Raw genomic sequence first — 20,811 nt, 5'->3', positions numbered from 1 at the left:
GCGCGTTCTTGAGAAAAGAATTTTATTCAGAATTTATTTATTTACTAATTACACACGTGATACGGGAGATTGAGAATTTTAATTGCTTATTCAGCTTGTTGTTGCAAGACGTATGAGAAGTACAAGATCAACACGATTGTTGTTTCGTTCAAGAGCAAACTCTCTCGATAGTTTAATCTTCCTCCCTTTCTCTCCCCTCGTTATTATGTGTATACACATTGTATGCATCGCATGGAAAATTTATCCAGGATTGTATTGTCGGATGGATATTTAATCTCGTGGGGGGGGGGGGGATTTAACGAATGATAATCCAGTTCAAAAAAAAAAAAACAATACTTGTTATAAAAATAAAAATCGTAAGATCCATTACGATCATCTCGTTGTGTGTGTGTGTGTGTGTGTGTTGCACAAAAGATGAACACGTTTCTCGCGAATCGGTGCCGGGAGTGTGCAAACGAAATTACGGCTGGTCCTCTTCGCGACGAGAGAAGAGCTCTCGTGTTCTCGAAATATAGCTGATCAACGAGCGCGGTCGTTGGTTAGACAAACAGAAACAGGTATGTGGGAGGAGATGCTTTGGGGGTGAGAGCCGAAACAGGAAGAAGACGAAAAAGAAGAAGAAGAAGAAGAAGAGAAAGACGAGGAGGAGGAGCATAACGCTCGACCTGGCTCGCTCGCTCTGCTCGTCGCGCGCGCATTATATACGACTTAACTCGGTGGTCTCGGGTTCCTGAGAACCGAACCCACGAGAGAGAGAGGTCTCATAACTCCGGAACTCGGTGCCGCACCGCGTGCCACACCTTTCGCACGGCTTTGAAGTCCCCAAGCCAGCGCGCGCGGAGTCCCCGGTGTCTGCGGCCCCGAAGAAAGACCGAGAGTCCGCGCGCCTTCTTCTCGTCTCCGGAAGAACGGAGAGTGCAATTACGTCGCGTAACCGGCGCTAAGGATTTATCGGAGCTTTGTACACGTCGCCCTGTTGCGCTGTTTTTCCTTTTCGCTTTTTCTTTCGCTCGTTTAGATAACGGCGCGATATGCGGGAGAGGAGACCGCGATCTTTGCTCGATCCTCTCGATTGCGAATAATTCATTTCAGTTCCTTGGTGCAAATATTAAATGTTTTTTTTTATCGCAAATTTTACTACAAAAACCGAAAAAAAAACAAAAAAAAAAAAGAAAGTAATTAAATTGAGTAGTTAATGAAATTGAGAGATTTACGTGATGATTGAGACGATTAGGATTATGAGTAAATATACGTGCAAGTGTTTTCCCCGCGCGCAACTTTCTCCAACGTGACTGTTAGCGTATTATCGTTCTGAGGCTTTCGATGATTACGCGTGTTTGAAATGATAGACCGGTCGGTCGGCGATAAATTATTGTGAGGTTGTGTGATAGCGGCGAGACCAACATGCACATACATAGTAATACCGTACCGCACACACCTGGCGTTTTGCGCGAACCGTTATTGAACAATATTAGAACCGCGCAACGGTGCACTCGATTTATACCGAGCCACACCTTTCGCACGGTTTTGAAGTCTGACCTCTCGATCTAAATGGAAAGTGCAAGCGATCTTCTGTCAGATCTTGCGGGCAATTTGGCGAGACTTCTCTCTCTCTCTCTCTCTTTCTCGCGAGTCTCTAAGATCGAGATAGGAGCCTGGACGTCGAGTTAAACGAGAGAAAACATCATACTGTCGATTCGCGCGCAAAGGTGAGATTCAACGATCGCCGACGATGTTTCACAACCGATACCGCCGCTCGCGGCCCCGTATAGATTTCCATTACGCGAGAGGTTTAAGGTCGTCGATATTATCGTTTGATTCATGACGAACGATCGACTCCGCGTCAATCTTCGCGCGGAATCGATCTTGATCGCGACCGATTTCGAAACACCGGGAAGAATCTTACGTTACGATAATTTCCCTGGGGGGGCTGATAATTATTCTTCAATTCTGTCGATCTTTAACTCTCGAATGTGCATTACATAATATCTCTGCAAAGATGTAACGAGAATAAATAGAATATTGGCTCTCTCCTTAAAATCCTCACCATAGAAAAAGCCGTGAAAATTGGCAGTTTCACGAGTGACTTCTTTTTTATAAAGTCTCTCTTTTTTGAAAAGTATAAATATAATTGTTTGTGCGCATATTTTTAAAAACTCAAATTACGCAGAAAATCCACTTTTTCTTCTTTTTAGAAGAATCGAGAGAATCGTCTTGAAGGGTGAAAAGGACGAAGACGCGAGAGACCGTTCTTGAAATAAAATGCATGGTTGCGTCTTCTCCCCCCTCCCCTCTCTCTCTCTCTCTAGACACAAGCCTCTAATTTCCAGAGCGATCATTCGGCGTACGTATCGAGCCTCTTGCATTCATTAAGGATTCACCAGGAGGTACGGACCCTCCTGGACGCGCGAACACCTGGTATCTCCTCGCAAGATGGAATTCAAATCGTCCGGCGAAGAGAAGAAACAGGCGCGGGGAATGATCGGAGGAAATCTCGAGTAATCACGGAGTGTAGTGATGAAGGGCGCAAGAAAAAGGGAATGGAATTGAAGGGAGCAATGCGGGGGGTGGGGTGGAGGGGGATTCGTTTCGTTTTCTTCGCGATCGAAACGATCTCACTTGTAATTGAAAACAAAACAAAAAAAAAGTTTCTGGCCACACCGCGATGATGAACATTTGTTTGACTCGCTCGCTTTTGCAGATTGAAAAAAAAAAAAAAAAAAAAAAACGAAACGTACTCGGTGAGTAATTGCGAATAGTAGAAAACTATTAAAAACTCGTGTCCGCGCGTTAAACACGCCAAACGTCGATCGACGAACATCCGAGTCGAAAAGAAAATCCCCGTGAAATCGCATTTGCACTTCGATCTTATCTTATCTTCGCGATTTCAATTTCTCTTAAGAAAATTGCAATTAAATTCAATATATAATTTGTTACCGACCCTCGCTGATCAACGATCGCGCGGGAAAGTGGATTTTCATTATCCGTAATTATATGGAGATGTGCGCACATATATAGTAGCGTTGGTTTCCTTTTAACTATATATTTTATTAAAGCACACACGTTTATCAAGCGTCGTTATAGTTAGAGAACGACCAATGCGTGACGCACGCTAATTACGATGTGCGCGCGGATTTGACGGTAAGATTAAGTGTATCTCCGTAAAGAAAATAGTATATATAGGATGTCGTGAATCACCACTATCTGTCGATAATTCCGATGGATCGAAGAAACTTGGGTAAGATACGAGGGAAGAAAACAAACGACGCGTTCGCGAGAGACGAAGTGGAAGGTAGAACGTGAAGGTTACGTAAAGAGGAGCAGTTGATCGTCCTTTTATGTAGATGAAGGAGAACGATAAGATAATATATAAGGATATACGCGAACGCGCGCGTACGAGAAAGAATGAGAGAAACGCGCTCCTCCTACCGGAACCAAAAAGTTCTCCGGAGTAATTGCGCCGTCACATGGTACATACGTACGTACGTACTTACGTCGTTGCGCCCATCGGCGGTTGCGCGCGAGGAATGCAACTCCGTGGAACTCTCGTCGTCCGACGAATACATACAAATATATACGTGTGTAATGCACGTATCTTGGAACATGCGAAGACAAGCGAATACGATCGAGATTGCGCGCACCGATTCTCTCGCGCCTTTCTGTCATATTGATGACGCCCATTAAAGCGGAATTACGCTTCGAAATGAATTAACGTTACATACGCGCGCCGCCGCCGCCGCCGGCGCGTATCAATCGTTGGATGTGTCTGGTATATACTTCTCGGACATTTTTCGGAACGCGACAATTTTTTCAGGCACGAAAAAAAAATATGCTCGACTCGCATCAACTTTTAATTTTAACGCGCTGATAGTTTTTAGTAATTAAATAACAATTTTTATCATGTTTTGGATAATAAGTTAATATAAATACAAAAATATGTGTGATGTAACAAAAATGCATTTTTGCAAAAATATGCAATATATTCTCAAGAATGTGTAGCCGAGGACATTTGTCAAATTTTTCATTAGAACCGTAAAGCTCATAAAAACGTTTCGTTTGTTTATTTTCTCAAGAGATTTAATATCACGAGAACCAACGATATAATAAAACAACGATCGGATTTACTTGCGATCGCGGCCTAGCGCGTTACAATCGCGCAGATCGAAGGATAAAAAAAAACGCGCGTTATTTACAAAGGCATGCCGCGAAGAAGCGCGCTGTGGGAAAAACTTGATCCCACTTCCGTCGTTCATGGCCCTTTAATAAAATGAACGTATGTAGAGGCGCTCAAGCCCCGTCACTTCTTATTCGTTCTGTCATTTATTTCTTTTTGTTACGCGCGCGATGTATCCTGCGTCGTGATGGCCTTTCGCGCCGTCACGTCATCTTTGATTATCTATCGGTCAATTAACGGCGTATCTCCGGAAAATACACGTGTTCGTCGAAGGAAACAAAAACACGTCGCCTTCGTCGACGAATTAGTTTTTTTCGTCAAGTTGTGACAATTTCGAATAACACAAATTGAATAATAATACTTTGAATAATAATACTTTGAATAATAATACTTTGAATAATAATACTTTGAATAATAATATTTTAAAATTATCACATATATGTGTATATATATTTATATATTTAAGAAATATATATATATAAAGAGATTTGTTTTGATATATATATATATATATATATATAATCAATTTGCATCGCAAATCAATTTGCGTCGCAAAGTTTTTTTATTTATTTCTGCAACTCACATCTCTCACATCATTGCGATCGTGTAATCAACGATTCTTTCCGTTTTCTTATGTTCTATCAACGTCGTGACTCGCTATATGATTACGTGTTTGTGTGACACGCTTCAAATTAAATCTTATTCACGATCGGTTTGTGTTTTGTTTTTTTTTTTTAAGCAGCAATCCTTCTTTTGCGCGCGTGATTACGCGATGCATTTCCTCAGGCGCGCAATATCTCTCGCCGTCTCGTCTTCAGCTCGCGCGCGCGCAAGAGAGAGAGAGAGTTAATTATAATCCGCAGGACAATATAAAAACCAGGCAGGATGCGTTTTATTCGTCGTATATACGCCTGCCAGAAAATCTTTTGACCAGGTTTTTATTGCCGCTACCCGGCACATACAATGTTGCTCAAGGTCTATCGGATATGTTCGCGGTTCGGCACAAAGAATATACACAACACGTATATGTGTGTACAAAATGCTCCTCGTTAAGTAAGGATCACCAACTCGCGCGAAGAGAGACCGCGCGAGGACTTTGAGAACTCGCGCGCGGTTCTCGATTTCCATTATGCCGCGAATCGTGCGTGAAGTAATTTACGACGGTGCTTTTTGCCGCGAACATTGATTATAACGAGAGAATGAGACAGAGAGACTGAGAAAAGACGGAGAAAAAAAGAGATCGCCGCAGACAGACCGCAATACAGTTTGCTCGACTTCTCCACCTCCCTGTAGCGTCTGCGTTTTTCAATCATCAGCGCGCTCTCCGCGTTCTGAAATGTTCTCCAGACACGCTCTCGAACACGTTTGAGAAACTTATGCGTTTATGTACGTCGGACATTTCTCTCCGGAGCTTTCTCGCCGTAAAACACGAGACATTTGTTTGATCGGTAAAACAACTTTTTTTATTTAGAAAAAAAAAAATGAGAGCTTTTCTGACAGTTTGTGATGGTTTCAAAGCAAACTGTCAGAAAAAACTGTCACTTTGTTCGTATTTTCAGTCGAGCGAAATTATTTTACGATATAGTATTTTATATTTTACGTGATGTAGTTATTTATATGTTATGATATATATATAGTATTTTACATATGTGTGTACATGGAAATAGAAGCGATGCGATTCTTCTTTGCCACGACTGGTGATCCCGCGACCGTCACCTGTCTTTCGGGAACACTTATAATTAGTGCCAACGTTAATGACCTTACACGGGCTGTTGATTGCGTGACATGTGGGTGGCGGAACAAGAGTATAGTTACCGTTTTGCATGCCAAACACACTCTCGCCGCCGTAGTCGAGACCCACAACATGGGGCAGACACTCGCTATACGTTTTTTTAATTATTTTCTGAATTAAATGCAGACATCGTCAACTTAATTCGTGAGAATAATTAAACAATTAAGTTCCACGTCAATCTTTACCGACAAAATAATATTTTAGCGGAAAGAGGAACGCCAAATGAACGTGATAGAGAAATTTATTTGCTCTCATTGCGAATCGAGACAAGCGTTTTTTTTTTGTTTCTCTCGCAAAATGCAGCGTTCGCAAACGGCAGCCAATTGCAGCCATAATGGAGACTCTTCTTTCTTTTCCAGCTGATTCCACAAGCGAGGTTCTTCAAGGTTACGACCCGCGGTTCATGGTGGGTTGTTACTTCTCCGCGGAATTCCAGGGCGAATTCGTGACGCAGGTGAGCGGAAAGGGCGTCGGCGACATGGCGAACGAGCCCATTCAGTATTCCACCATCAACATCACCTTCAACGCGATACCGGTGTGGGGCTACTGCCACAAGAGGGTCGGCGATAACGTGCTGCTGATAGACAGGTCAGTTAACTCGACGTTAACATTTCCTTACACATCGAAGAAATATAATCGCTGATTCTGCTTTATATTGTATTTAAGTAATATTTTTAATAATCATAAAAACAAGAAATGTATAATGGCCATTTGAAGCAAAAAACACTGGTGATAATGTCTGTATGAAAGAGACATTACTTTATTCAAGCAGGCAACATAGAACGTTTTCGGTCTTAGATTAGGCCTTTATCAATATATATATAAATATGATGTTCTTGAATAAATACTTTATCGAGTCACATGATTACAATTTAGAAATATCAAAGTAACTGAATTACTTTGATATTTCTAAATATCAAAGATATTTTTAAATATCTTTGATATTTCTATTTATTCAAGAACATCATATTTATATATATATATTGATAAAGGCCTAATCTAAGGCCAAAAACGTTCTATGTGTTGCCTGCTTGAATAAAGTAATGTCTCTTTCATACACACATTATCACCAGTGTTTTTTGCTTCAAATGGCCATTATACATTTCTTGTTTTTATGAGAATTTTTTGAAGCTTGCTACACTCCTCTTCTATTTTTAATAATAATTGAGAGACTGAGAGAGAAAAAGAGAGACGTCGCGTTGAGTCGCTCTGTTTCATCAACTTTGAGATCTTCAAGACGCGAGGCGCGTTTAAGTTTAAGAAAAGTCCTCGCGCAAAAAGTCGAAACGGTCGTGTTGCGAAAGAGTTTACGGACGCGTAAAAGTGTCTCTCTCTTTCTCTCTCTCTCTCTCTCGCGACGCTATAAATATCGAAGTTTCTGATTTATACCGCGGGAAGAACCGGAGACGGCCGGAACTACCGTCCGCGAAGGACGATAAGCAAAAAAACTTTCAGAATACTTAGAAATAACGGTACAACACACATCGCACACTTGCAAACTGAGATATCACGTATCCGCGACGCTCGTCCCGCATGGTATCTAAATTGCGCGCGCGCGCGACTTTTGCTGCTTTTTACGTGAGTCTAGACACGGGAGAATGTCGGCGGATCGTTCAACGAGTAGAAAGAGGGTTCTTTCCGCCGAAGAGAGCAGAATTCGCTGACGACGACGACGACGACGACGACGACGAAGACGACGACAGCGACGACGGAGGAAAGGGGGGACATTGTCGCCGCGGAAAATGAAAAGGGTGTGAAGGGGTTAAGGTTAAATTAGTCTGCCGATGCGACTCCTCTTTCGGGGGGGTACCGCGACACGTCTGCGACTCGTCTGGCACGAAAATAAACCGAGAGAGAGAGAGAGAGAGAGAGAGAGAGAGAGAGAGAGAGAGAGAGAGAAAGAAAGAGAGAAATCCTTGTAAACAGGCGGACACACAGATATTCGCGCCGTGTCGCGTACCCCGGCTAATTCCGGAAAGAGGACGAGAAGAGCCGTAAAACGGAAATGGCGAAACGCCAAGATCCTTCTCGCGTCCCAAATCGTTATGTAGCTTCAGCGTCATCCTTTCGAAGAAAGGATCTCTCTAGATAGCTGCGGGACACGACGACTTGGAAAAAACTCAAGTTTTGCTCAAACAATTGTGTACATAAAAGCAATTTTTTTTCTTAAATTTTTTAAACAAATTATTCACAAATAAAAACGAATAAAAAATCGTCTCGCTGTTCGAGAGAATCGATTTCATCAGGTTTTTTCGCGTCTCTACAGACGATCCAAAGTTTTCGAGATCCCTCGCGTCGCGCCGATACATCGATAGTCTCTCCCCGAGACGCATCTGGACGACGTTCACGAAGTCACGTGGGTGTTGTCCGGCCAAGTATGCATAAATTGGCATACACGTTAGAGAGCCCGTCCCTTTTTCTTCATTCTCTCGTCTTCTTGTTTTTCTTCTCTAAGAAACACGATGTGGCACACATATACTTCGCGATTCGCGTTGAATCGTTAACGAGCTACCGCGTGCGCGTGCGTGCGCGCGCGCGCGCGCTGTATGAATATTACAAGAAATTCCTCTTCTCTCGTTTTTTTATTTAGTTTTCGAGAGACGCGTATTATTGTTGCGTTTTGCGTTGCGTTTTTTATTCTCGTTTATATTCTTAAACAACCGATCAAACAACTAATTCATTAACACGGCGACGTGCAATTTTTCCGTAAAGATTTATTACGAAAGATAAATCCCAATCAACTCTCTCTCTCTTGCTTCGAATGATATGTAAATGGGCGCGATTATAGCGTGTAACATGCGCATCTCACCCGGAGCGATTCCGTCGGTTGATTGCTCGAGATTTGATCGCGCGCAGCTTAATTGCCGGCTATTTTTCCGTCCTCGTATAAAACGTCGCGCGCGCGTTTAAATCGATCGATGACTATCCCTCTCTCGAGTTTTTTTTTTTTTTTTTTACGTCAAATCGCCGCAGTTACGCGCTATTCCCTTCCAACGACAGGACATTTTGCATCCAGCGCGCGAGAATCGCCCCACGGCTATTAACGATATTCGAAGTGCGTACTAATAATTTACTCTCGAGAGAAAGAGAGAGGGAAAAAGGACGACAAGCAATACTCGTAAAAGCCACGTGTGTAGAATTCGCGTTTAAATGGCTGTCCCGTTCTCGCACGCTTGCTACGAGATTTCGCATTACGTAGAGTAGAATCGCTATGTTCCCGCCGCCGTTTGTTACGGGAACTTCCTCTCTCAGGAGAAAGAGAGAGAGAGAGAGAGAGAGAGAGAGAGAGAGAGAAAGACAGAGAAGCATATAGCCGACGCAATATCGCCGCGGTTGTTGGTTAATCCGCATTTGCAAGGGTAATGGTACGCGCGACCGCACGTCTATAATTTACACTGTCATGCACCTTCCTCCCTCCTCCCTCCCCCCCCCAACATCTGAAATAAAATATATACGCAGAACTACCAGTGAGATATTTAAAATAGAGGAGACTGTGTGTAAAATGTTATTTTATCGTTGCGAACATCTGTACGAACCAAGTCCGTCGCGGTGCGAATACAAGAGGGAATATATATTTTGCGTGTACGTTAAAAATTCTATGTGAAAAGAGATAAATGTTTGATTAAAAAAATAATTCAAATTGCGAGAAGAGAGTTTCCCTCTCTTCTTCGTTACGAAGAAAAACATTCCTTTTTCGAGCGGAGATCGTAAAAATATTTATTTTAAATTCATTTGGTTATTTCGAACAATTGAAAAAAAAAAAAGTTGCGCTCTCATTTCCTTCGTCGTTTTGAAGAAAATAATTGCGTTTTCTTGCGCACATCTCGCGCTGATAATAGCCCGTCGCGATTAAGCGACGACTTTTTGCCGAACGTTCGCTCGTGAAGCGTCCGGTATAAAACGTTTGGCGTGGCAGCCGCGTAACAGTCGTTTAAACCCTCCCGTTGAAAAAACGACATCGGAAGAGGATATATATCGTCGCCGAGCTGCAAAAGCTCTCTCGCGCGCGCTCTTTGCCACGCGGGGCCCCACCTCTTCGAGAGACGATCGGATAGAACAAGAGGGTCTTTTCTGCGTTCTCTTCTGCGCGCGCGTTGTGCATACCGCATCTTTCGCCATTAATCTCCGTGAAGACGGAGGAGTGACTAGCCGAAGGTGGTTGCGGGGTCTTCTCTCCTCCAGTTTCCATGTACCACACCACCTTCGCGAGTCCCGTCGACGACGCGCACGTTGAGAGTCGACGCCACTCCTCTCCTCGTCGCGCGATCATCGCGACGAGAACGCAACGCGCGTAATTCCTCTTAAGCCGGTTTCACACACACACTCCGCATTCATCATTTGTCACTCTAATTGCGAGAGACAAGTCGGTCCGAATTCCGACAACCGTTGGCAATTGAATCGGTCGTTAGTAAAAATTTTTTTCCGCACACTTTGTCGGCAGTTGTCGACGAGAGGATGTTAAGTAAGTAAGCGAGTTCTTCTTCGCACGTTGAATCTCACACATCACGATTGCGATTTTCGCGATCGCATATATCGCTTATATTCTCATTCGTTCGTTCACCTCGACGCGATTTTTGTCGCTCTCGTGCGAGACAAGCTTTAGACAATTGCGCGCAATGTCGTTATGCAAATTCATGATTTCAGTTTGCAATTTACATTTCGGATCAGTGGGATATCGGATGATGATGACAGAGCTTCGGCAGAGAGCGAATGGAATTCCGATCCGTAATTTGATAGGTGGCGTGGTATGGAGATCGGACGAAGAAAAAAAATTGCGGAACGAGCAAAGTTGTAAAGTGTACAAACGTCTAACGAAGTAAATAACGAACGACCCGCGCGAATCCCCCCATCGAGCGTTGCCACGTAACTCGAGCTCGTTTCGAGCGAACTATTCAAAGCGTAACTTATTATCCCGAATCCAAATTAATTGCGCGCGTGGAACAAAAACCAATCGTGTAACATTTGGCGCCGAGGCGAACCACGTATATACCTGCGCAGACGGTTTTCAAACCGAGTTGCTCTGTTAAAGCCGTTTACACGGCCGAGTACTGGGATCCTATATATGGCAGGTGACCGGTGACCACACGCGACTACGGTAAATGGAGGAGGAACCCACACACGTCGCTTGTCCGCGCGAGTTGCATAATATCGGCGCGACATGTGTGCATACTTTTTATGATACAAAGGGCGTTCTTCAGAAATTTGATTATAGAGGCAATACCGATGGATATTGCAGTTAGAAATTATCTGCGCTGGTATATATATGACGCGTATATAAACCACCTCGTGTCGTTGAGAGATATCGTCGAGTTGATTCACATTCCAATATCACATCGCTGCGCTCTTGCGTGCTGTTTCAAAAAATCGATAAAATTATCAGCAACAAGTAAGCGGTGCAAGAAGAAATGTGTTCTACATAAAAGTGGAGGAAATTTCTCATCACAAATTGATATTTGTTATAACAAACATATAAACATTTGTATTTTTATATATAAACATTTTTTTCCTCAACTACTTTCAATCAACTTGACGCAACAACTGAAGAGCGTTGGCTCTAATTGGTCTTTTTTTATTGATAATTCTTTTTAATTATTAATTTTTATTTTTTTTTTTATGTAATATTGAGGCGCGTGCAACATTCCGACGCTTAAACCCTTTAGAACGCGTATATCCTCGAACGCAACATCTATGTAGTTAACCTAATGGCCTAATGGCTCGCAATTATTTAAATAACGCATTTACCACGACGGTGATTTTGTTGAGCGAATATGTACGGCACACACACACACACACACACACGGCGGATGTACTGTTAGACACAAATGAAAACTTCTCTCGCAATCATTCACTGCCATTTTCGTAATTGTGTGTGAAAACCGAATATAGATAACGGCCGTGATAGCGCACAAAGCGCGTGTGCACGGTATTCCCATGATCTTGCACAAAAGTTGTTTTCACGCAACACGAAATTTTCCCAGATGCTCGCGGCGCGAGCCATAACGCATTACTCACTCAGTCGTTTTCTCCGGCTTTATTCCGGCTTTTCTTTTCTTTGTCTTATAAATCTAGGTTTAAACATTATCTCTTTAGAGCCAATATCCGCGGTCAAAGATAAAACGTTGACGATGTGATTTCAGAGTGATTTATATCTCTCAAACAACTTCGACCAACTATACACGGCCGGGCGAGTCTTAACTCTATAATATATTTTAAACATATCACTTCGTATACCGCGGCGAAATTTCTTCTGACTCGAGAAATACATCGCGTGTGTGTGTTGCTACACGGCGAGTCGTTGACGTCGCTCGAGGAAAGAGAACAAGAATTCACGATGCTTCTTCTTGCTTCTTCTCTTGCAATTGTCATTGCTGCACTTCCTGCGCCTGGGCAAGCAGCGTGTTAATTCGCGAGATGCTCGTCACACGAGGACGTTAAAAAAAAAAAAAAAAAAAAAAAAAAAAAAACGCGTTCTATCCCACCGCTATTGTGCGATACAGCCAGCGCTCGCGAGAGAACTACAAACAGAGCTCAGAGAGAATGAGCGCAAAAACACACATAGTAAAAAAATTTTAACATATGCGATTGATTTGCTTTACGTGATTTTTTTTTTTTTTTTTAAAAAAAAACGTAATTTAAATGCGCGCTTGTTTCAGAAACGGCGACAAAGACTGCATCAGGTGTTTCCGGCTGATGCGAAGGACGCGGAACGTTATCGAGGTGTTCTCGGAAGCTCTCAACAAGTGTTACCTATTCGAGTCGGCTGCCTTGGCCTCCTGCGACACACTGAACTCCACCTCGATGCTGTACCGTAAGTAGAAAAGCCGGATTTCTCTCGATAATCGCGGAGACCGCAACCTGTGACGCGCGGAGCTTTAATGCGAGACATACTTATGATAATGAACACCGACCTTACACGGAAAATGTGCGCGCAGGTTTGATCTCTCTCGATAATCGCGTTTTCTCACGGTTCTAAACTACTTAAATCATTCTTCATGCGAACTAACGCGCGCGAGCGCATTTTTTTTTTTTTTTTTTTTTTTTGCATCTATTGAGCAAACTGCGGTTTCAGAGCGATTGATATTTATCTCGCCGAAGACGTAAAATCAATGCGGAGCGAGCAGATAAAAAGGTGCTTGAGAAATCGTTTATATTGACAATATTTAACTCTCCGTCTGGGGATTTCAGTTCCCCGAGAACAATTTCTTTGTTCGAGTTCTTTCTTTCGATTTTTATTTTTTATTTATTTATTTTTTTTTGTTGCAAAAGAATTTGAATATTTCGTTCAAGTGTCGCTTCCACAGTAAAGTGGAGACCTTATAAAGTATTTCAGAATTTTCTAAGATTTTTTTTAAAGCCTGCAACAGTAAGAAAATAGAGTTTCTCAGACCCGGTTATGCAGACGACGTTAGTAAAAAAAAAAAAAACCACATTGCAAACGGAGAAAGTTAAAAATATGAATTCTGTTAAAAAAAATAATCTAAAACCATTACTTCTATGTCAAATAAACAACTGTGTATTAATTGGCATTGTAGCGCTCATACATTCGCGCCTGTGTCGTATTTATTAGTTTCCTTAATGAAGATCACACGCTGATGAGCATCGATTCCTTCGTATGCTTCCGGTGTATTATCACGCGGATTCACCTGTGGCAGCTCCCAGAGGAATCTGCACCTGTCGTCGCACCCCACAATCGAGACGACCGGCGCGACGGCGCGCCGATTCTCAGTCTCAATTCCACTCGGGTAATCCCGGTTTCACGCTTTGATCCGTGTCGCTGCACGCGATGATCTTCACGGGAACCGAAAACGCGGATCGGTGGTCCGGCGGAAGAACGTAATAGAACGTCCGTGCGTAAACTGTTTCAGCGAATCATCTCGGGGTTCTGAGAAAGAAAGGGAGAGAAATCAGAGACAATTCGTCGCGTGCAAAAAAAAAAAAAAAAAGGCCAAATTGACGGCGAGCGATCAACGTCGACGTGTGAACAGCTCGCATCCGGCGAAATTTGTTGCAAATACGGCAGTTTCGATCTCTTTTTGAGTTCCGAAAAAGAGCAGTTGAGATTGATCGAGCGAACATATTATACAGAAAAAAAAGACTGCAACAATTATTTTGTAAATAATTTGTTCGAATTGTTTTGTTTAAATTTTTACTAATAAAAAGTTTTCTCTCATTACTATCTGAAGAAAAGAAGATATTTAAGAGAAAGATAGAGAGAAATGATAATTGATGCTATTTATTGTTTGACATTTTTCTTTCTTTTCTGTTTTTTGTTCGGTAAACAAGGGACCGGTTTAAAAAGAGAAGTGTGTTTCTCAAAAGAAAAAAAAGACCGAGTTTCGTCAGAACGCGCGCGACCTACCACATTCCCATTCGTTCTTTCTTGCCGTGTTTCCATTCCCGTTTTCTTTGTTTTCCTAGTTTATGGTCCACGCAATTTATCGTCAGCTATTCTTCGGAAGCGTAAAAGTGACAGCTTTCGAAAGCTCCTCGTTTCACTTTGTGTTGCCGTAAAAATCAAACGTCGCACAAAGCTTTACACAAAGTGCTGATGGTAAACCTTGTAACCGAAAAGAATTAACTTGCATTCTATTGTTTCTTTAACAGGAACGAAAGAAATTGGCGGTACGGCGATCCGGAACGAGTACTGTCCTATCGCCGGTCTGTATCATTTCAAATACGACATTAAAAATGGAACCGACACGTCAGTCGAATGCAACACGTTCTCCTCCGAGTACCACAATTGTCCAGATGGTTCAATTTTAAATTTCAATTTTAAACGATGCAACTTCGAAGCGAGCAGTAAGTTCATATATTGAAAAACATATGTATTTTTATATTTTTGAAGATTTAAATTTACGTAAAAGTAAATGCGCGCGTGTGTGTGTGTGAGAAAGGAGTTGGAAAAATTAGTTTCGTTGGAATATGTGCTTGTTAATTTGAATTATCGTCAAAATTGTTGAAATGTATGTACTTCCAATTTTTTTCTCGTGCAGATCTCACATACAATTGTTTGGGCAGCTGGCCGGGTCCGAACGGTTCTAATTATATTGTTCTTTGGGACAAAGACGCTGACGATAGCAGACCTCAATACAGATGCGGAGTACGTTACACAATAATTCATAAGTTTTTGACTTAAATTAATAAGATGAGATAAAGACGTGTCAGCTCGCGTCTAATGCATACACAAAAACGAACAATATAAAAATTAATTTTTCAATCCATTTTTTTAATATGTGTGCAATGAAATCTATATATATGTCATTCGATATTAAAAAAAGTTTAACGTATTTTTTTTCTATACAAAATATATCCTAATAACGAGCATTAAACGAATGAGTGATAAATTTTCCAGCTATTCCACGTTGATAATAAAACGGGAAAAACTTACATGGCGCTCAGCAGTGACTCGAGTTGTACGCAGAATTTAGATAATTCGTCCAGCGGATACGAGACTTTTATTCTGAGCAAAACCCCAAATCAGAAGAGCGTGCCAGATTACGTGCAGACTCACGTCGCGACGTGAGTACATTAGTTTTTATACGATATAACTGAATTATAAGTCAGACACAATTTTTTATCAATATTAAAAGCGCGTTTTTTTTTAAAAACTGTAAAACACTTGTAATAATCAAATCTCCATTAAATAAATGAAATAACAGATTCCCGAAATGGGCCCAAGGATTGTGGGAGGAATCTCTTATAGTTAATGGAACCATGACTTTTACCGATCTCAACGGTTACAATAGTTACACCTTCATCACGGTGGAATCAAACTTCGAGACTGGCCGATACATAGTGTACTCCAGAGATCAATGGTAAGTAGGTGCAATTTGTGATTTTTATTAAATACATTCTATATCGAGAGAGAAAAGAAAGTGAAAAATTAAAATACGAAAAAACTGAAAATCTATTAAACATTGTCACAACATTCTTCTGAGTTTTAAAAATTATTCCTATTTTTCTGGGTTGCAAAATTGAAATAAGTAAAAAGAACGTTTAATTTTTGAATTACAGCGAGCAGTCCGCTTTTGTGTGCTTACTGATGAGGCAACGTAGCGAAAATGTATTGGAATTTACAATAGGTAAACTTATTAGGCGATAGGTGAATTTTTTTTTTTTTTTTTTGTCTACTTATTAATTTACTTACATCAGATGTCATCATTGTTATTACGCAAAAAATAATTTCGCTCGATAGGAATGGTCTTGAGTCCAATATATCAACCCTTGTTGTGCGACGATCGCAATCTGGACGAACCGGTGTGGATGACCCAATCACGTGAGTTAAAACAGACACGTACATATTTAATACAGTCACTTCATTATCATAATTCTAAAATAATATATATATATATATACTAACACTTACAATTATTTGTAAGATGCACATGTTTCTATTTAATGTGTTTACACAGAGCAAAAAATCTTTTTTTTTTTAATCAGGTATCGAACGCCTGGTGGAGTCGCCCTGTCCAATCACGGGTCAGTACATGGGAATGATAACAGATCTGTCGGGAATGTGCGCGGAATTGAGCAGCAACTGCAACACTCGCGAAATAATGTATTTCAAAGTCAGCGATTGCGAGTCCGGCGAGCTCTATGAAGGTAATATACACACGCGTAATAAAATTATAAAATACAAACGTAACATTTGTGATTGACAATTTACAGATAAAAGAGAGCATTTCTGTCTTTGTACACATAACTTTTTTGAGCGTTTGTTCGTTGTTTTTTCAGAACGCACGTATCTTTGCCTGGGACAGTGGGAAGAAAAAGGCGTGATGTATACGTACACCATGAGAAACGACACCGGTACGAACGAGTGCTTCGTAGGTTTGATCGTTAACGACGAGGAGATATACATCAAAGAAGCTGGCGATCATTGCATACGTAACATAGATCCTAAAACGCAGGGCATGCGTCTCTACAAAAAAGGTAAGTAGGTTGATTTTTTTATAAACTTTTACTTGATATATGTTTTTATTTCTCTATATTTGTGAAAATACGCGTTGCCAACATAGGAAGTAGGTAGATTTTTCCAATTATCGCGACAGCAACAAATAGCGCACGATTTTTATATTGCGATACATATTGTCTGATTTCAGGACAATGTTACGGCTGCTCGGCAAGTCCCGCGCCAATTCCAATGAAACCGATTCCTCACAATCCAATAATGAGGATCTCGACCACTCCGCGACCAAAGACAGGTAAAGAGAGACTTTATATATATATATTTTTTTTTTACATTAAAGATACGTATATAATGTAATTAGTTGTTTAACAATTTTATAATCTCTCGACAGATAACACTCGAGGGTCAGGAAGTGCGGTTTCCTCGTCAACACGTTGCAGATCGATCGATCTTGTGCTTTCCGTCATTGCGTTCGTCACGTTGCGCGTAACATTTTTATCGTACGCGCTCGAATAATGATACCGTCAATTGCGCTCGATTATAGTCTAGTAACTATATAGTTAATGAACAATACTGCCACTTTTTGGTGCGTATAGTTTGCTGTATTTTTGTTATTTACATCCGACAGATGACGAAGACGTACGAATATTTATTGCGAAATCGCGCGTTTTAGAAAAATATTGTAGAAATTTATAGAAAACTATACTGTATTTTTTCAACTCGTATGCTACTCCGCCCACGCCGCGTTGTACAAAACGAATCTTCCAGAAGAAAAAGGAAAACAAGCAAACAAATACGTATTTACAAAAACTACTATGGAGCTGTATATTATAAACACTTGGCTGACGAGATAAAGTTGTGATTGCTTCGTATGATAAAATAGAGAGATATTTAGTTTTTATAAACGCGTTGTATAAAACTCACACAGTCATGTTTACACACTGCCTTGTGGGATACAGATATTGACACACAAGACTGTTTATATACATTACTACGGAAATCCAAAGAACCGCTACTTTTACATACCGATTCTTCTAGTGACTTTTATACACAACGAACACATCACACAGAGAGACACGACATAAAGATATATAGAACGCTTATTATATAACGACAGTTATGTAAACTTATTTAACTGTCGCGTTAAATAAGTGTGTCTGTATACTTTTTCTTATTGCTCAGCAACGAGTTATTTGCTGATAAAAAATCTCGAAGAAACTGACCGCAATGTTATTTTATAAATAAAATTGTGTACAAAGTTTTATTTTATTTAATAAAAAATAAAATAAAGTTTGTTTAATACATTTTATTTAATAAAATAAAATTTTTGATAAATTGTTTTGATCTTATTCTAAACGGACTCTTTATCTCCACAAAGATTTTAATTTTTAATCACTAATACGTATGTGTACGTACATGCGTTTTTTTTTTAATTCAAAATAGGACTCAAGTGCCTCTCTGTTTATAAGATGATAATATTTCTTATGATAGTACACAACAGCAGCAAGATATTCTTTTTTTTTTTTAATACTTGTAGAACCGAAAAACAGCTGTGAGTACATACAATCTGATTAGACGAATATTATAAATTACATATTTACATATGTAAGACTGACATAACATTAATTTTTGTAATATGATTTCTGTATGATCTGATTTCTAATTTCTTTTATTTTTCATTAAGAACAAAAGGTCTTTTTTAATATAAAAAAAACGTATTTCTTTGCGAAAAATACGTACATATCAATATAAAAAAATTAGTGATGAACTTCATCAATAAGGAAATAAAAGTTTTGATGTATACAAGCGAGCTAAGAAAACACATTTGTAACAAATATGTAAAAACAGTCTCATTTTTTGTCATTTTAGAATTGTAACGTGTTGTGTACGTGTGATTTTTACTGTGTTTAATAGATTAATGTGCAAAATGGAGAGAGAAAGAGAGAGAGAGTGAGAAATGTAATATAAAGCCATTTACAAACAATGGAAATGTACATGTAAACTTGTTGATTATTTAATATTAATAATGGAATAACATATTTACTACGTTTTCTTAACTATGTGTGAAAAACTTGTACAGAAAAACTTTATAATTACCTATATATACACTTGCATTAAAAGCACATGATTTTACATCTATATATAATTTTTTTTATATTTATATAAGTCGTATTCAGTCCTACAAGTAAAGACGAATAATTGTATAAAAACTAATAAGCAATAATAAAATATGTAGTATATATATGTATTACAAATTATTTGAAATACAGTTAAAAATTAAAAACAAAGTTGAAACAAAAGTTGTAACAAAGTTACAACGTATTTGTGCCGATACAAATTGTTTCAAAATTACGATTTTGAGGCACAACTTTCAAAAGCCATATGCAAAACTATTTCATTTTTAATGGAAATAGTTATTACCTAGTTTTCATTTAAAAAAGTATGTAAACTTACATGTTTAACAACAAAAAAGCTTAGTTTCTCTCTCGTTATTATTAGTTATATTTATACTATTCTTATTTATGGGAAGCAATTGGGTACCAGTATGAAGTAACGTTAGCAAAATATAGAGAATGCAACTTTGCGCAAGGATATTGTGAGAATTGTGTAACTCTCTAAGGAGAAAATCAATACTTACTTAGATTTTACTCTTATTTTATAAATTTATTTTTTAATCTGATTATCTTAAGGTAACGTAACTTACTAAGATTACATAGTTGATTAGCGTATAAAAATATGTTGTAAAAATTGTACATATGTGACAACAATCATTTATCTTCTCTCGAATAAGCATTTGGAATGTAGTAAGTTTTAAGATGTAGTAAATCTCTCTGTATTTTATCTTACTCATTGAAAAAACAAAAAAACGATTTTGTACTTTTGGAACGTAGTAAATTTTAAGATGTAGAAAATCTCTCTGTATTTTATCTTACTGATTTAAAAAAAAAAACGATTTTGTACTTTTACATGACTAAGTGTATATGTGAAAATAAACCTAAATAATAAGAACTTATCTTTTACAACTTATTCTCAAGTTGTTAAAAAAAAAAATAATTAAAAATAAATAATGCTGATTAATCACACATACACACGTAAATATTTTAGCTAAACAGAAACAAAACATATATCGTAGAAACATATATACAGAGAGCAATTTAATTTTTATAGTCTTTTGCATCAAGCATGTCGATTTCGTATTGTTGGATGGCTTTCTTTCGTTGCTCACCCCAACCATACTTGTCGATGCCACATTTATGTCTCACACGATGGCACGGCACCAGATACCCGATATTGTTTCCAGCAACTGCATTTCCTACCGCACGCACAGCTTTCGGATGATCTATCATTCGCGCGATATCTTCATACGTGGCGAATGTTCCAGGAGATACATCTAGAAGAGATTTCCATACCTTGATTTGAAACTCCGTGCCCAACGCAAGGACGGAAACGGACTCAAGCTGAGACATGTCGGAATAAAAGATTTTCTCAATAATTCTTAACGTTTTATTCTCGATATCTTCTACTGTCTCAGTCATTCGCCATTTCGTTCGCAGAATTTCCAAGGCTTTCTGCTTCTTCGTAGCTTCTTCGTTCTCGTCGACGAATGCTAGATATGCCACATCCTCGTCGACGTCGGTTATAGCGATGAGACATTTCCCAAAGGGTGTCTGACGGAACGCGTACAACAGATTAAACGGTTTGTAATTATTGCGAAGATATTCATTGATTTGTACGCTTCGAAATATAACCATGATTGCCGCGACGTAGTAGCAGTTGGTTTGGCTAGTGGACTATCAAGAGGCACGGTAGTGCCTCGCGCCAAGTTCACGCGCAACGAAGTGGCGCTCGAACTGCGCGAGCACACCGTGCCTCTTATACGCGAGATTCAGGCAATTCAGTGGAGGGGAAATTTGTAATCAGTCATTTCTTAACAAC

The 20,811-nt window shown here is 39.7% G+C and overlaps 2 protein-coding genes across 3 annotated transcripts in view; one reads left to right on the top strand and one right to left on the bottom strand.

Moving 5' to 3' along the window:
• LOC109857350 overlaps positions 1 to 19,112 on the top strand; it is a 49,172-nt gene extending 30,060 nt beyond the window's left edge. For both annotated transcript variants that reach the window (XM_020433541.1, XM_020433540.1), the window contains exons 3-14: positions 6,326 to 6,554; positions 12,620 to 12,774; positions 14,571 to 14,765; positions 14,960 to 15,066; positions 15,319 to 15,485; positions 15,626 to 15,781; positions 15,981 to 16,048; positions 16,162 to 16,242; positions 16,407 to 16,568; positions 16,701 to 16,898; positions 17,069 to 17,170; positions 17,267 to 19,112. In XM_020433541.1, the coding sequence (XP_020289130.1) occupies positions 6,326 to 6,554; positions 12,620 to 12,774; positions 14,571 to 14,765; positions 14,960 to 15,066; positions 15,319 to 15,485; positions 15,626 to 15,781; positions 15,981 to 16,048; positions 16,162 to 16,242; positions 16,407 to 16,568; positions 16,701 to 16,898; positions 17,069 to 17,170; positions 17,267 to 17,391 (1,745 nt within the window). In that variant the 3' untranslated portion in view covers positions 17,392 to 19,112. The remainder of the gene's footprint in view (positions 1 to 6,325; positions 6,555 to 12,619; positions 12,775 to 14,570; positions 14,766 to 14,959; positions 15,067 to 15,318; positions 15,486 to 15,625; positions 15,782 to 15,980; positions 16,049 to 16,161; positions 16,243 to 16,406; positions 16,569 to 16,700; positions 16,899 to 17,068; positions 17,171 to 17,266) is intronic.
• Positions 19,113 to 19,966: 854 nt separating this feature from the next.
• Positions 19,967 to 20,700, bottom strand: LOC109857317 (methylated-DNA--protein-cysteine methyltransferase). Its single transcript, XM_020433495.1, has one exon. It carries the CDS (start codon positions 20,625 to 20,627, stop codon positions 20,031 to 20,033), a length of 597 nt encoding a protein of 198 aa, XP_020289084.1. The 5' UTR covers positions 20,628 to 20,700; the 3' UTR covers positions 19,967 to 20,030.
• Between the last annotated feature and the right edge of the window lie 111 nt (positions 20,701 to 20,811).

This window comes from Pseudomyrmex gracilis, unplaced genomic scaffold (assembly GCF_002006095.1).
Source record: "Pseudomyrmex gracilis isolate BER0280 unplaced genomic scaffold, ASM200609v1 scaffold_155, whole genome shotgun sequence".
NCBI classification, from domain to species: domain Eukaryota; kingdom Metazoa; phylum Arthropoda; class Insecta; order Hymenoptera; family Formicidae; genus Pseudomyrmex; species Pseudomyrmex gracilis.
This window is presented reverse-complemented; position numbering and strand designations above follow the sequence as displayed.

Bases quoted from the DNA above. Each gene is read 5' to 3' on its own strand.
- LOC109857317 (XM_020433495.1), bottom strand. From the start codon at position 20,627: ATGGTTATATTTCGAAGCGTACAAATCAATGAATATCTTCGCAATAAT.